This window comes from Syngnathus scovelli, chromosome 16 (assembly GCF_024217435.2).
Source record: "Syngnathus scovelli strain Florida chromosome 16, RoL_Ssco_1.2, whole genome shotgun sequence".
NCBI lineage: Eukaryota > Metazoa > Chordata > Actinopteri > Syngnathiformes > Syngnathidae > Syngnathus > Syngnathus scovelli.
Genome location: NC_090862.1, coordinates 4,740,102 through 4,755,179, shown reverse-complemented (window position 1 = coordinate 4,755,179; position 15,078 = coordinate 4,740,102). Strand labels below are relative to the sequence as shown.

The following is a 15,078-nucleotide window of genomic DNA, read 5'->3' as shown; positions in this document are numbered from 1 at the left end:
AATTTGGACGCAGCTACTTGCCGTAGTTAGCGATTCAAGATGGCCGACTCTTCGCGCATGCGCGCGTCAGATCATGCGTGCCCGAATAGGTAACAGCTTGTGTCTTGGGCAAAGTCAGTTTATCTGGAAGACAGTTCAACTATCTCTCTCCTGGTCACATTTGGAGTTTAACACACACTATTCTCAACAATGAGGGCGCTTTTCACGGTCAGTAATGCTCTTTACTTTTTATTTAATGAATGATTACAATGCAAAACGAAAATGACTCGGTGCGTATTGGTTGATCCGTGTTATGGAAGTACAGTTGCATCCATGTTTCTCCAAAGACGAAACATTTCGAAACCCAAGGAAACGCACAAATGAGATGGTAAAACTTTGGCATTTCAATAATATAACTTAGTGGTGGCAGTTTGAACAGCATTTGAGCCCTTATCCAGCCAGTTTAAGATCTTTCCCTTCTTTAACACATCCATTTCAAATGATCAGCTGAACATATCAAAAATGATTTGATCAATATTTAAGATTTTATGGACATCTTCTCCATAGGTGCGCAGTTACGCACGCAAGCTTAATGTCGCTTAATGAGTAAAATGATGTCCATAAAATCCCAAATATTGAGGTACATCTGAATACAGGTTATACAAATGCTCAGGCTGCGCCCCCCAAAGGCTGGTGCAGGTACAACATCTACTCGGGTTCAGACTGTTGATGACGTCAGACTACGGCAGCTCTAGTTGGACAAACTACATTGAAACCTAATAAATAAACAAGCTGTCACAATTTCCTGTAAAATATGTTCATATGTCTTCTGTCTTTCTTGCTTCTTGTCTTTTAGGGGGTGTTTCGAACAGTGGGACTTGGAATGAAATTAAGAAGATCAATCCACTACAGTCCTGCATGGCAAAGTCCTCTAATACCCATAGTTATAGAGCAAACGGTCAGTGAAATATTCTTTTGCTTGAATTTATTTTTATTTTTCGCATTACATGGTAGTGTGGTCACAATACCCAAAATTTGACTTCCATACTATGAATGCCTTAAGTAGTCAATGCTGGTTGTAAAATGATAACATAGCAAAAACTAGAAGAACCATAAAATATAAAAGTTAGCCTTTGTTGTCTTGGCATTAACTTTATTTTTGGTTTATTGTAAGACTTTTTTGTGTGCTTCATTTCAGGGCAGAGGAGAACGCGCCTATGACATATATTCTCGCCTACTTAGAGAGAGAATAATTTGTGTAATGGGTCCGGTAAGTCTCTTGCTTGAATGATTTTATTCGGATGGTTTTGTTTTACGATATGCTTTTACGATTTTTTTATTTGACGCCTCCTCTAAGATTGATGACTCTGTGGCCAGTCTGGTTATTGCCCAGCTGCTTTTTCTTCAGTCTGAAAGCAACAACAAACCAATCCACATGTACATCAACAGCCCTGGTGAGAAATTGGAGGTCTTTAAGAAATTGTCATTATTGTCCCATTGAATAATAAGGAAAAAATCATTTATATACTCTTTAGTAAGATGTTTCTTAATTCCCTTAGGTGGTGTGGTAACAGCAGGTCTGGCTATATATGACACCATGCAATATATCCTTAATCCCATCTCCACTTGGTGTGTTGGTCAAGCTGCTAGTATGGGTAGTTTGCTTCTGACAGCAGGGACAACTGGCATGAGGCATTCATTACCCAATGCTCGTATCATGGTCCATCAGCCATCCGGAGGTGCTAGGGTAAGACAAATCCAGATTTCAAATCAAGACGAGAAGATTTTCTCCGCCTGCAATTATAAAATATCTTATATATCTATTACATATATTACATTGCGATGTAATTGTTCTTTTCCAGGGTCAGGCCACTGATATCGCCATCCAGGCTGAAGAGATCATGAAACTGAAGAAACAAATAAATAATCTCTATTCCAAACACACTGGGCAACTGCTCGAAACTATCGGTAAGGTCCCTCCAGAAATGTTTTATGACTCTACTCAATGATATTAAAAATGACTTCTGGCACATGGTCAATGATGAATGTTAGTTTTTAATTGTTCTGTTTTCCAGAGAATATCATGGAGAGAGACCGCTATATGAGCCCCATGGAGGCCCAGGACTTTGGTCTCATCGACATGGTCCTGGTCCACCCACCCCAACCCGGTAAAGATGAGCCTGAACTGGTTCAGAAAGAGTCTACCACAGCAGCTAGTCCTTCTGCAATCCTGGAGTCTTCAGAACAAAACAATGCTTCAAGTGGTACATCCCACCCCACCCCTCACACAAACCCCAATTGATAATACAATTGTCTATATTCTGTATACTTTTTGTGATTATTAAAAAAATATTAATAACTTAAACTGGCTTCTGTCCCTCCATGCAGCATCAACAGTAAGTCACCAAAGTGACATTAATAAAGTAAATCTAACATCAATTATTAAAAATAGGAATATGCTGTTTGGTTAACAGTAAATGGTGACTGTGTCTCTCTTTTTTATTCCTGTCGTTTCTACATAAAGCGAAATAAAATATTTAATTCAAGATATGGGTTCAAGAACGTTGTGTATGTTTTCGTAACATCATTTTATTGAAAGGGGGCGCTGTTGCAATGTTTTATGTATCCCGAATTGTGAAGTAGAATGCCACACAGACCTGCCTGACCTGTACACTTTCAGATTGAAAATGGCGGTCTCGGTGTTTCCCGGCGTACGGCTGCTGACCATCGGAGACGCAAATGGAGAAATACAACGACACTCAGAACAGCAACCATTGCGTTTGGAAGTAAAAACCACACAGGAGACTGCATTACTCAACCTCTCTAATGGTACGGTAACCATTTCAACATTAACGCATCGGACATGTGTGGCATCTGCACCACCAGTGCTAAAGCTAAGCTAAGCTACGCGAAACTATACTATGCTATGTTATGCTATGGTATGCTAAGCTATGCTAAAATATGCTAAGCTATGCTATGGTTTGCTTTGCACATGCTTATACAGCTTTTTTGATAGCCTTGGCTAACGGTAACGCATGACGCGGTAACGCAGCGTTTCAGGAGGGAACCGCAAGACAAATATTTTCCCAGTGCCTCGGTTGTAGGCGTAATCATGCTCGCGATAAAATATCGCCTGTTTAACATGGCTAAAAAAGACATCGTCGAATAGCTGCAATACATCAATATACATTTTAATCTTTTAACACGCGGTGTGATTTTCTGTAACGATGCTTTTGAATATTAATTGCAATTATTTGAATAATTTTTCTAATTCTATTTTGCGATGAGTCCATAGAGGTTGCAAAATTGTTTTGGGAAAAATGTCAACCTCACGAGCAGCGGCACGTTGAGGTCTTAGCGGTAGCCCCTTGTACAGTAGATCGCTTAATCGTATATCTTTAGTTACTTGACAAAGCCGTCTAAATACAGCATAACATTGTGTAGTTAGATGAATTGTTATTGATGCTTATCTTTCATTTTTGATTAAAGGCCTTCCTTATGCATTCGTCTTTGTTCTTGAAACAATAGGCTCGCTTTTCCCTCCTAAAATAAAATTAAGGCTGCATTAATGAAAATGTTCTTTCCCAATAATATTCTTCTACATCTTTTATTTTTTAATCAAAACAGTCTGATGTGTACTCATTATTAGGCATTGGTTATTTGGTCATGAACTGCAACCCCTGCTAGGATTATTTTGTCGTGAACTAGGGCTGAACAATTTAGTGTTTTGAGACCGAACTTGTGATATCAAACAACACAATTTTGACATTGTCAAAGCTGTGATTGTTAAAAAGCTCTTATATCCCATGCTCACCCATCAATGGCATTACTGTGGAGTGTGGACATGTCACACTAAACTGCTGCACTGGTTAAAAAAATAAACAGTAGCATATATGTATATGTAGGTCTTGATGTAAGTGTTTACTTTTACGACTGCTTGCTACTCCTAGGCGCTAAGCTAGTTTACACTGAAGCAACACCGACTTTATTGATAGCATATGTAAATCTGTGCAGCAGAAAAGAGACGTGTGATGGGATGTTCTCCGCGGTGGTGTCAAACTACCCAGTCGCGCTTGATGATGAACTACCTCCAGAAAGCCAACATGATTGTTATAGAATCAAATCAATCCTATTTTTAGCATTCAGCAATCAATCGGATCGAACATATTTGAAAACAAGTGTATAACCTAATGCATGAGTAACTGAAAGGCTCACCCCGCCCTTCTCTGCCTTAAGAAAAACACCACAAATTAATAACCTAAATATATATAAATGCTACTTAACGCATCACAGCAAGAGTGACACCATGTTACGTTGCCACTCACTAATCACTCATAGCTTAAATACATTGAATTTTCATGTAAATTTTTGTCTCTACAAAATTTATCTTCATCTGATACAGAATCTCCCTTTTTTTTTTTTTTTCAGGAGAGGACGCAAGTATCTTCAAGTGTTCAGTTTCTAAGGAGACGGAATGCAGCAGAGTGGGGAAGCAGTCGTTCATTATCACACTGGGCTGCAACAGTGTCCTAATTCAGTTTTCCTCACCTGCAGGTACCCTAACTTCGAAGTTGGATTTTATTATTAGCATCCCTACTTAACTTGTAACCTGATCTGTTGCACGGTTTCAACTTCAGACTTTCAGTCCTTTTATAACGTCTTGAAGAATTGTCGGGGCCATCTTTGTGAGCGGTCAGTCTTCAGTGACAGAACAGAGGAATCATCTGCCATACAGTACTTCCAGGTGAGTAGACACTTAGCATCAATCCCTTGAGTGCAAGCATTTGTAGAGGATTTTGATCTTTCTTTTTTTAACTGCAATGAGTAATATTTATTTCCTTGTTTTTCATACTTGCAGTTTTATGGATACCTCTCGCAACAACAGAATATGATGCAGGACTATGTGCGCACAGGGACTTACCAGCGAGCCATTTTGCAGAACCATGCTGATTTTGAGGACAAGGTAATGAGCTGTTCGAGTTATTTTTAACAATGTCTAGATTCATGTCATTCGCGCAGCTTAGTCAACTCAGGGATTTGTTGAGCCATATTAATCGCTCTGGCTATAGAAATCACGATATAAATCCAATGTATCAATAATAATAAGCGAATGTACAGTTTTTGATCTTATGTTGATGTCTTACGATGTTTTCCTCCAGATTGTGCTGGATGTTGGCTGTGGCTCTGGGATCCTGTCTTTCTTTGCGGCCCAGGCAGGAGCAAAGAAGGTCTATGCTGTGGAAGCAAGTACAATGGCTCAGCATGCTGAGGTACACACTCAAAAGCAATATTTCCAAACATAAACCTGATTTGTAATAGCAATGACTCATTACGTGTGTGCTACTTTGCAGGTGCTGGTTAACAGTAACCATCTTGGGGACCATGTAATTGTTGTACCGGGAAAGGTGGAGGAGGTGACACTCCCTGAACAAGTGGACATCATCATATCAGAGCCCATGGGCTATATGCTTTTTAATGAGCGGATGCTGGAGAGCTACTTGCATGCCAAGAAGTTCCTTAAACCCAATGGTACACTTGATTATAATGATAAAATCCAAAAGAAAGTTGGATGAAATGATGTATTTTACATGATTAGTTTGTACAATTCTGATTAACTAGGACATGTTTTCTTCTTTGTTGCTTTGGTTTTAGGTAAAATGTTCCCGACCATTGGAGATGTTCACCTGGCACCTTTCACAGATGAGCAGCTATACATGGAGCAGTTCACAAAAGCTAATTTTTGGTGAGTAGGAAAAAAAAAACAGGCAAGAATTGATGGAGATAGATAATTCTCAATTGATTCTGGGTGGGCTGCAAAAAACAAGTCACAAAAGATATTTATACTACGGTCTAATATTGATATTAGACCACATTTGCAACATTCTAAAATATAAAACTTTTTTTGTTTTTTTTGTTCCTCAGGTACCAGCCCTCCTTCCATGGTGTAGATCTCTCTGCGCTGCGGGGTGCAGCAGTGGATGAATATTTCCGCCAACCAATTGTGGTACGTATACCAAGAACAGTCAATAAGCGGACTCTAGTCTGTTAGTTTTTCCGCTCATTGTGGTCATAAATATATGCACAGAGAAAATGCACAGACCCATTGTAAATTGTGTGTATAATGGCTGAACTGATCAAGTAGTTGGGCTAGTAGGTTATTGCAGAAACTATTATTACCATGTTACTTTTGCTTGATGGGATGACCTCACATCTCCATCCACAGGACACATTTGATATTCGTATCTTGATGGCAAAGTCAGTCAAATACACAGTCAACTTTCTGGAGGCGAAAGAAGAGGATCTTTACAGGTAACCCTAATTGATACAAGTCAAATAAATCTATTAATTGTATCTTATTACCTTTTTCTTTGTTTTTTAGGATAGAGATCCCCTTTAAGTTCCACATGATGCACTCGGGCCTTGTACACGGTCTGGCTTTCTGGTTTGACGTGGCATTCATGGGATCAGTGTAAGTCACACAATAAATTATTAAGGAGAACAAGATGAGATTTTGAAAATGTTCTAATACAAATGAATGCCTGATAGAAATGTTACTTTTTTTTTTATTTTATTGAGACATGAAAAAATGAATGATCTATAGCTCTAAAGTGCATTTGTGAACATAAACAGGAGAGTCTCTCTGCTTCAAGTGCTATATAAATAAACGTCCTCTGATTCAAAGTCATTGCTTGTTGTCTCCTGACAGGACGACAGTGTGGCTGTCCACTGCACCTACAGAACCTCTTACTCACTGGTATCAGGTACGCTGTTTGCTGCAGTCTCCTTTATTCACAAAGGCTGGGGATACACTGTCTGGGACTGCTCTACTAGTGGCCAACAAAAGGTGATTATTGGCTCTGAATAAGAAACTGATCATCCATAAATTTGACCGCATTTTACTAGAGCCGCATTTTACTATATGTGTTTACTTTTTATTTTGTCCTTAATATTTTGCAATTGAACTTTGTGTTTTGTTTTTGCTGCATGTGTGCTATACATGGAGTAAAAATCAGTCATATTATAACAAATTATAACATACAGCAAACACCATAAACCACTAAAACAATGCAGATGGTCATGTTGACAATGATTTTTCATTGAAATTGAGAAGAAAAAAAAAAATCTGTTGCCATTCAGGTCTTATTCATCAAGTGATACGTTCTTTCCCAACAGACAAAGTTATGACATCAGTATTGCTGCCCAGGTGGACCAGACTGGATCAAAGTCCAGCAACCTCCTGGATTTAAAGAACCCATTTTTTAGGTGAGTCAATTACTAAATGAAAGGGATCCTTTACTCATTTTCGAGTCGGTTTACGAAGCTTTGCCCGAGAACCGGGACAAAGATTTCTCGACATTTTGCGTTGAAAACTAAATATGTTAAGTATTCCACTTAAACCAATCTGATTGTTGAGGCAAAGCCACCTCCATGGGAGTGCTCTGTTTTCATAATATCAAACATATATGTATTTACAGGTACACGGGTACCACCCCAAATCCACCTCCTGGGTCGCATTACACCTCCCCCTCTGAGAATATTTGGAATACAGGAATAGCCTACAGCATGAGTCAAGGTATGTCCACATCAGGTGAATAACAAACATTAAAGCAAGATGTTAAGAATTTATTTAATTAATGTAGTCACTGGGAACACCCAACCTCGAAAACGTCCTTCATTCTTATATACACACGTGGACAAAATATTAATGGAAGAAAACCCCCTAGATTGTGTAAAGTTAACTACAAATTCCAAAATATAAATTTAAAAATGCTTTTGAGTTGTGGTTCAACGGAAAGTTTTTAAAAACTCATGAAACAGGCCTGGACAAAAATGATGATCTCCTTACATGAATATTTTGTTATACAACCTTTTGAATCAAGTGTTGAGTTTGTGCAATTTTTTAATTTTCAGTTTGTTCAGTTTTTGGTAACCTGAGACTGAGACCAAGCTTTCCCAAACTGGCAGCACATTTTTCCCTAGAATACCTTGATCGTCGTGAGATTTAATCATACTCTGCTCAGATTCAAAAGATTAATAGAAGTAATATTATTAGAAAATATTCATGTATTTGGTTTCTAACTCCTGAATTGTTTTGGGGGGGGGTTGTTCCAAATGGTTTCTCACAAAAAAAAGCAAACATCGATGTCGCTGCCCTGCCATCCAGCTACAACGACGAGAGCTGGACTGGTTTAAATCGACATATCAACCTAACGTAATTATGTATTATTTATGTAATGTTATCAAAATGACCCAACTTTGAGTTCCTTTGCAAATACAAAAAAATATTTGGTTTTGGTCCAATTTTTAACCCAAATTGGGTTGTTTTTAATGCAGCATTTTTAAGGGTGTATTTTTTTGCCATTTGCCAGCATTTTGTAGTGTAGTTGTGAGTTGTAATACCTATAAATTCTGATTTAGTCAATCAGAGCATCCCTTTTGTTTTGCTAGTATTCTGTCAATTTCCCTTGCTGGTCACCTTTCCCAATCCGTTGTGTAATATTGGCCGAGTGGCATCCTGATGTATGGTGTGCTGTAGTTCCAAAACGATATTGATGGAGAAGCATTGAAAGAAGCACAGTCAGACATTAACTGCACAAAGCTAGTTTGTTCATTACAAAAAGAAAAAAAAAAGTCATTGATGTAGAAGGGCTGAGACCATGTTATGGACACTTGTACAATTTGCTAATGAGGATGTAAAATTTTCAATGGTCATTTCCAACACATGACAATATTTATTCATTCATTTTTTTTTACAAAACAGACGCCTTGTAGTACTGCATTATGGCAGCTTCATCATCATCTTCATCATCATCATATTCAAAACACATTGTAAAATACTATGTTTGTGTTAGTCATTGATTATGCTCTCCGTTAATATTTGTTTAAATGTGTTTTTATTGTAGTGAAGACCTAAAACGGTGCTATAAATGTGATCAAATGTCTACAGTGTATTCCTGTATCACATATTTTATTTATAACATAACCCCCATGATGGAATGGGATGTATTTCATATTAAAATTAGAGCTCGGAAGGGCACCAACCTTCGCCCCCCTGTCGGTAATTCACCAAAAGTGTTTGGCAATAGCCATGAAGTCGCAGCAGGCATTACAGCCGTTAACCATCTTATTTATTTATATTTATATTACATGAGAAGAGTAATCATGGCAAAAAAATGTGGGATGAGAAATTACAGCAGTAAAAAGCGCAATATCGGACCAGGATTCAACCTTTGGCCATAAAGCGTCGCGGGATTCTAGTTAAGGTAAGCCATTTTAAACTAAAAATAAAACATTACTGTATTTGGAGGCAGAAGATTTGTCAAATGCGTTTCCTGCCATCAACGCTGGGGTGGGTTCAGAGATACATTTTTGACACGCTAACTCCATCCATCTATCCATCCATCCATCCATCCATCCATCCATCCATCCATCCATCCATCCATCCATCCATCCATCCATCCATCCATCCATCCATCCATCCATCCAACCCTCCATCATAATGGGAAGAAGAATATGAAAAAAAAAAACCTAAAATCATGTTTCACCATGTTTACTAAAAGAACAAAAAATATTGGTGGCGAATCTGAGCTCTAGTGTTTGTCAGTTTATGTGAAGTACTATATTTCCCCAAGAATGTGATTTATACTCTGTTTTTTTTTTCTTTCTATAGAAGCCTATACTCAAAGCGCTCACAGTCGATGCATTATTCATGCGCTCACCCATTCACACTCTGGTAGTTGTAAACTATGTAAATAGCCCCAGCTGCCCTGGGGCGGCAGGCCGAAATCTTTTTTCAATTGAATTTCATTGCCTTAATTGTCATTGTACAACTGGTCTACAACGAAATTAAGATATTCCATCAATGGGAGGCTGCTGCCAGGCGCCGCTAGGAACAATTTAGGGTTCAGTGTCTTGCTCAAGGACACTTTGTCATGGTCACCAGGGGTGAGGATTGAACCCACCACCTTCAAGTTGTGAACGCTGTGTGCCTGTGTGGTTCTGCATGTCTGCGTGCACATGTTTCTTAAAGGGGTGGGACTTTTGTGGAACATCTGTAGTTTGCTCTCCAAAATTAAAACGATTGTCCTCCAGGAGCGATGACTTTCATAGTTTTTACCAAAGACAGGCAAACGGTATATTATCAATCCCTTATCACCACAGGAATAATTGATTTTAATAATATCGAATTGCAACACAATTTGAATTCACCTTATTTTAACAATAAAACTTAGCGCTTAATGTAAAGTAATTGAACCAACCTCAAACTGTGATCCCATACGTGCCACCTTGATCCGATTGATTTTTTTTCTTTGTTAATATTGGTGATTGCTGTGTTTCTTATCATCCTATCCAGGAATGCCTGCAGCTTATGACCTTAGTACAGTCATTGGCAGTGGCTCATCAGTCTCTCACAACAACCTTATTCCTCTAGGTACGTCTTTCTCCCTGTTTTGTCACTGCAACGCAAGACAGCATTGTCAGAGTTTTGACAAGGCCATCCAAACGCAAATCAACCAAATTCTCACCAAATGCAAAATTTGCCCCCTTCGAACAAAATGCTGATCTCAGATGTACGCAGTGTGTAAGAAGTAGTGAAGTACTCGTATCATAACATGGATTTTTAGCTGACACAAATGACACGTTACCATAATTCCCAATTGTCTGAACTTTAAAAAAAAAATACATACATATAAAATACACATATTATTCCCTTTCCCCAGCAAGATCGACAAATTATATCTATATATATTACTCCCTTTCCCCTCAATGAGTGACCTCCACGTGTACACTTTAAATCCTTCTCATGTTAATAAATAGATATTCGAGTCACGATATTTACGTATAATGGCATTTTAAAAAGTATGATGTGCACATTTTAGCTGGCTTCCTTGAGCACCCCCCCATTCATTGATGCACGTATGCTATACATACATTTGCTATCATTAGCTTAAATCATGGAGACGTATTTGTGTGCATGAAGAGAGTGGATCACTCCGATCACTTGTACTGATAGATACTTGTATCCGAATATTTATCTCATCATTTGTAGTATACTCCACTTTTTGCATGGTAGGACAATTGACCATTCCAAATCGCCCGTAGTTGTAAGTGTGAATGGTTGTTCGATACAATAATGAGTACAATTTTGGGTAAATCATACAATAAGTGATCAAGTGGGGCAATTGTTGTTTTTTTCCGCATAGAGCAGAGGAAGCAGTTTTCAGTGGACCCGGGATTCTCACTAGATCTACAACAACAACAATGTCAGTGGAATCCAAACTGTTAAGTTTTTGTTGTAGTTCTGGGCTGCAGCAGAGCTGTACCGCTGCATGACAATGTCCACAATTAGTTTGTGCATGTTTGTGCATTTACAAAAAAATGCTGCTGTTAAGCTTTGGTGAAGAAAAAAAAAAATGCGCCTGCAAACGTGATACGCGGCCAAGTTTAAGAGCAGCCTGACTTGCGAGCTATATTCCTAATTTCGTTGTATACCTGTTGTACAATGACAATAAAGGCATTCTATCGTGTGTGCCGCGCGCAGAGCTCTCGGCCTTTTGCATATGTTGTTGGTCACTGACAGTGACCTCGTAATTGGCCTAGAAAGTTCCAAATGGGTGAAAGCTCCCTTTTGGATATCTGCCATATGTGTGTCTTATAAAGCGTGTGAAGTGTGTGTGCTGCAAACACATTGATCCTCTCAGTTCAATCCTTTCGACTTATTTTCAAGCACAGCTATCAAATCTGGTTTTTCATCAGTAGTCTCCATCCAACTTGAGGTGTTGCAACGAGGAATGGGTGAAACAGCCCAAAGATAATTTTGCCATGCTTGTGGCATCATATTAAAAAAAAAGCTGTAATCACTGCAAAGAAGGTATTGAGTAAAGGCTGCGGATATTTGATTGACATGTTTTTTGTGTGTGTAAATTTCCAAAAGTTGAAAGATTATGAAATTGACTATTTTTGAAATGAAGCTGTAACATGGAAAAAAGTGAATGCCTTCCAGATGCACTGTATTGTTGTCCAAACTGCAACATGTGTTTGAGTGCCACCATTACTCTGTCGTTCTGATGATTAAATTGGCCAGATATAGCTCTTTTCAAAATAATCAATATCAACCCAAGTTAGGCCGATTTATTCTTTTAGTCGCTCATAAAATGGTACCTCTACTTACAAACTTAATTGGAATGGAAATTGACAAACACAAAAGTGTGTTCATCTTTTTCTTGAAAACAAGCAACGGTTTCTGCCTTTCACACAATGCGTGCGCGCTTCTGCAGGAAATATCGATTATCACGTGGTTACCTAAATCTCGATTATACTCTCTTCGATCCTATGCGACTTTCTATCTAATGTGGTTCGGCCATGGACCCCAATTTCCTTGATTATTAAAAAAAAAAGCCAGCCACCAGTTAAGCGAGATTAATTTAATCGATTTCTTCTGTGGATTTCACGACTGGCATATGAAATGAAAAGAAATGAAGAAATGTGCAATATGTTTGATGGTTCACCTTCAAGAGGCATTAATCCTTAGTAAACCTTTTTTTTTTAAAGTCTTGGGCTGTTATATGTACCACAAAATTTTTGCAACGCTCTCTAAAAAGTACAACTTCATTAAGAAATTCGAGAGGAAGCTACAGAGACATTTTTTTTAAATTACACAATAAACTGATCAAATATTTTTTTCACCAGGCCTTGTTTGTGTTCATGGTTTCATGAGTTTTTATAAATGTTTAGCACCGCTAAAATTCATCTCGTTTTATTGGCAGTTAACTAATTACATGTGAAATTTTGGATTATCTTTGAGAGCGTCTGCTCTCAAAAACCATTTCTAAAGCAGTTCTTGTGGCGAACGAATTGTGAACCCAACTTTGATGAGCCGCCCCGTCACCTAGCAATTCAAAAACTCAAGCTGTTTTCCCTTGTCGTCTCAGGTCTTAACATGGTACAGCCCAAGTTTGAAGTCAATCGGGTGAACCAGCTAGGACAAGGGTACAAAGGTATGACCTGTAATTGTGCAAAAATTGGACCTTCAAAAACTCTTTTCCTGTTCACTTTAACATTTCTGCCATGGACCTTTTTATACATCTTGGGGTGCTACAACTAGCCTGCAAATTTTCGTAGGCCTAGGTCAAACCTACCCAGGTTGTTTTTTTTGTTTTTCACTCTCGATGCAAACTTCTTATCCAACTCAACTGGAAAATTCTGAAATTCATCTAATCACTTGCGCTAAGATTTACGCGCTAGTCATTTAGCTTCGTACGGCCCTTTTAGCATCCATTTAAAATACTATTTGAAAAAAAAACATTGGGGTCCATGACCAAGTCGCGTTAGACACAAAGTCGCATAGGATCAAAGTGAATAAAATCGAGATTTGAACCGTTCAGTGCGGTCTGCACGGGAAAATAGACAGCGGAATTTCGGTACTTCATTTCATGGATGCATTTACAGGTCACTGCTGGCGAAAAGCTCCTGTATTGTTATAACTGTCGGCAGGTCAAAGTGCAGCCATGGTTGCCAGATCCGTACAGCCATGGTTGCCAGGTATGCGTGGCATCTGTTGGGCTTATTGTTTAGAAAAATCATTTGCTTGTTTCATGGTGCAAGTCTGACTTTTTCTGCTCCCAAACTCTGGAGCGACCAGGGGATTGCTACTCTCTCATATTTTTTTATTTCACATATTTATTTTCCAGAATACTTCTCACATTTACAGAATCGTAAGAGCGTTAACAAAGATGCAACAACACATCGACAAGTCATTGTTTCTGAGACTAATCATTGTGAGACTTAATAAATTAATAAAAAAGTATGCAAATAATGAATGTTTTGATACGACAGCAAGTAACTGCTTTTCTTTTTCTTTTTGTTCGCAGTGAACACAGGTATTGTGAACCACACCCACTCCAGGATGGGCTCCATCATGAGCACAGGAATTGTCCAGGGTATGTCCAGTTAATAATCAACACAGTACAGAAATCCACATTGGTAAGCTAAATGTATTTATCATGCAAACAGTCACAGGGAGTCTTGAATTGTAATCCTTTGTTTTCTCTTTCAGGGGCTGCAGCAGGCCAATCAGGTCCCAGTAGCAGTGGTACTTACTATCCAGTCACCAACCAGTTTACCATGGGGGGTGCTGCTATTTCTATGGCTTCGCCCATGGTCATCCCCAGCAACACAATGCATTATGGCAGTTAAGATGAAGACTTTGCAAAGACCCCTTTAACTTGCCCCACTCTGCATGACGGACTTCCCAGTACAAAAAAAAAGAAAAAGAAAAAACTGCCGCTGCCTCTTCTGAATTCTAACCGACCCATGGACTACAGCCGATACCAAAACCAGTGCTCTTCTGGCACTTTGTTCAACATCTTCATTCTGTTACTGTCTGTCCGTTATTGTACATCACACTTTTATCCGTCCAGGCTAATTTTAAAATATAGATTCCCAAGGCCCTTGCACACCAATGAATTGCTGAGCTGCAGCAAGTTTTGTCACCTCCGACTCTTTATTTCTTTTTTTTATTAATGTCAGGAATTTTTTGTTTCTCATGTTATCAAAAGAAAGCTCTACACCAGCTGCCAGATGGAGTTGTACTCCCAGTTCTTCAAAACATCATGATCAATGCTTTCTTTCTTTTTTTTGGGGGGGGGGGGGGGGGGGTTGCTCTTTACATCATGTCAAACAAAAAAATACTGAGGGAAAAAAAAAAAAAAAACATTTGCACCATAACCTCAACTTCGGTGTATATGTATACAAGGAAACTTATATCCTGAAGTGTAATAGAATTTTTCTTTGGCAATCCAAACCTTTGTATGAACCATTTATTTTCTGATCATTACCTGAGTATAGGTTGTGTTTTTGTTGCAGTCTTTCATAAAATAGATGGACCCCACAATGAATGAACCGTTTGTTAACGTGTATGCTGAGCCATGACATAAATATGCACCTCTTATTTTCCTTTTTGTCTGCTGTAAATTGTGGTCCAGCAAGCTTTTCATTATGAGCCTGAGTGCATTCACTGAATTCACTGAACCTCATCCAAAGCTATTTATTATCATAAAAGGAGAGATTACAGTTTCAAAACTACTAGAACGATTTGAA

General features: G+C 38.6%; 2 protein-coding genes across 16 annotated transcripts; both read left to right on the top strand.

Annotated features, from left to right (window-relative positions):
• Positions 1-48: 48 nt before the first annotated feature.
• Positions 49-2,344, top strand: clpp (caseinolytic mitochondrial matrix peptidase proteolytic subunit). Its single transcript, XM_049745765.1, has 7 exons — positions 49-207; positions 836-937; positions 1,178-1,249; positions 1,337-1,433; positions 1,539-1,726; positions 1,842-1,947; positions 2,055-2,344. Exons 1-7 carry the CDS (start codon positions 190-192, stop codon positions 2,279-2,281), a joined length of 810 nt encoding a protein of 269 aa, XP_049601722.1. The 5' UTR covers positions 49-189; the 3' UTR covers positions 2,282-2,344.
• A 287-nt stretch (positions 2,345-2,631) lies between these two features.
• On the top strand, positions 2,632-14,934 carry carm1 (coactivator-associated arginine methyltransferase 1). 15 transcript variants are annotated; one of them, XM_049745738.1, is made up of 18 exons: positions 2,632-2,808; positions 4,408-4,533; positions 4,617-4,723; positions 4,838-4,942; positions 5,139-5,249; positions 5,331-5,508; positions 5,632-5,722; positions 5,902-5,983; positions 6,203-6,288; positions 6,359-6,448; positions 6,686-6,823; positions 7,153-7,242; positions 7,455-7,552; positions 10,334-10,411; positions 11,184-11,243; positions 12,912-12,977; positions 13,851-13,919; positions 14,036-14,934. In XM_049745738.1, the coding sequence occupies exons 1-18, from the start codon at positions 2,667-2,669 to the stop codon at positions 14,173-14,175; spliced, it is 1,857 nt and encodes a 618-aa protein (XP_049601695.1). In that variant the 5' UTR covers positions 2,632-2,666; the 3' UTR covers positions 14,176-14,934. The 15 variants fall into 15 exon arrangements, 14 of the variants coding, with proteins under 14 accessions (XP_049601695.1, XP_049601698.1, XP_049601697.1 ...); XM_049745741.2 differs by having other exon boundaries at positions 13,851-13,962; positions 14,036-14,185; XR_007486836.2 differs by lacking the exon at positions 14,036-14,934 and having other exon boundaries at positions 11,189-11,243; positions 13,851-13,942.
• The last annotated feature ends 144 nt before the right edge of the window (positions 14,935-15,078 follow it).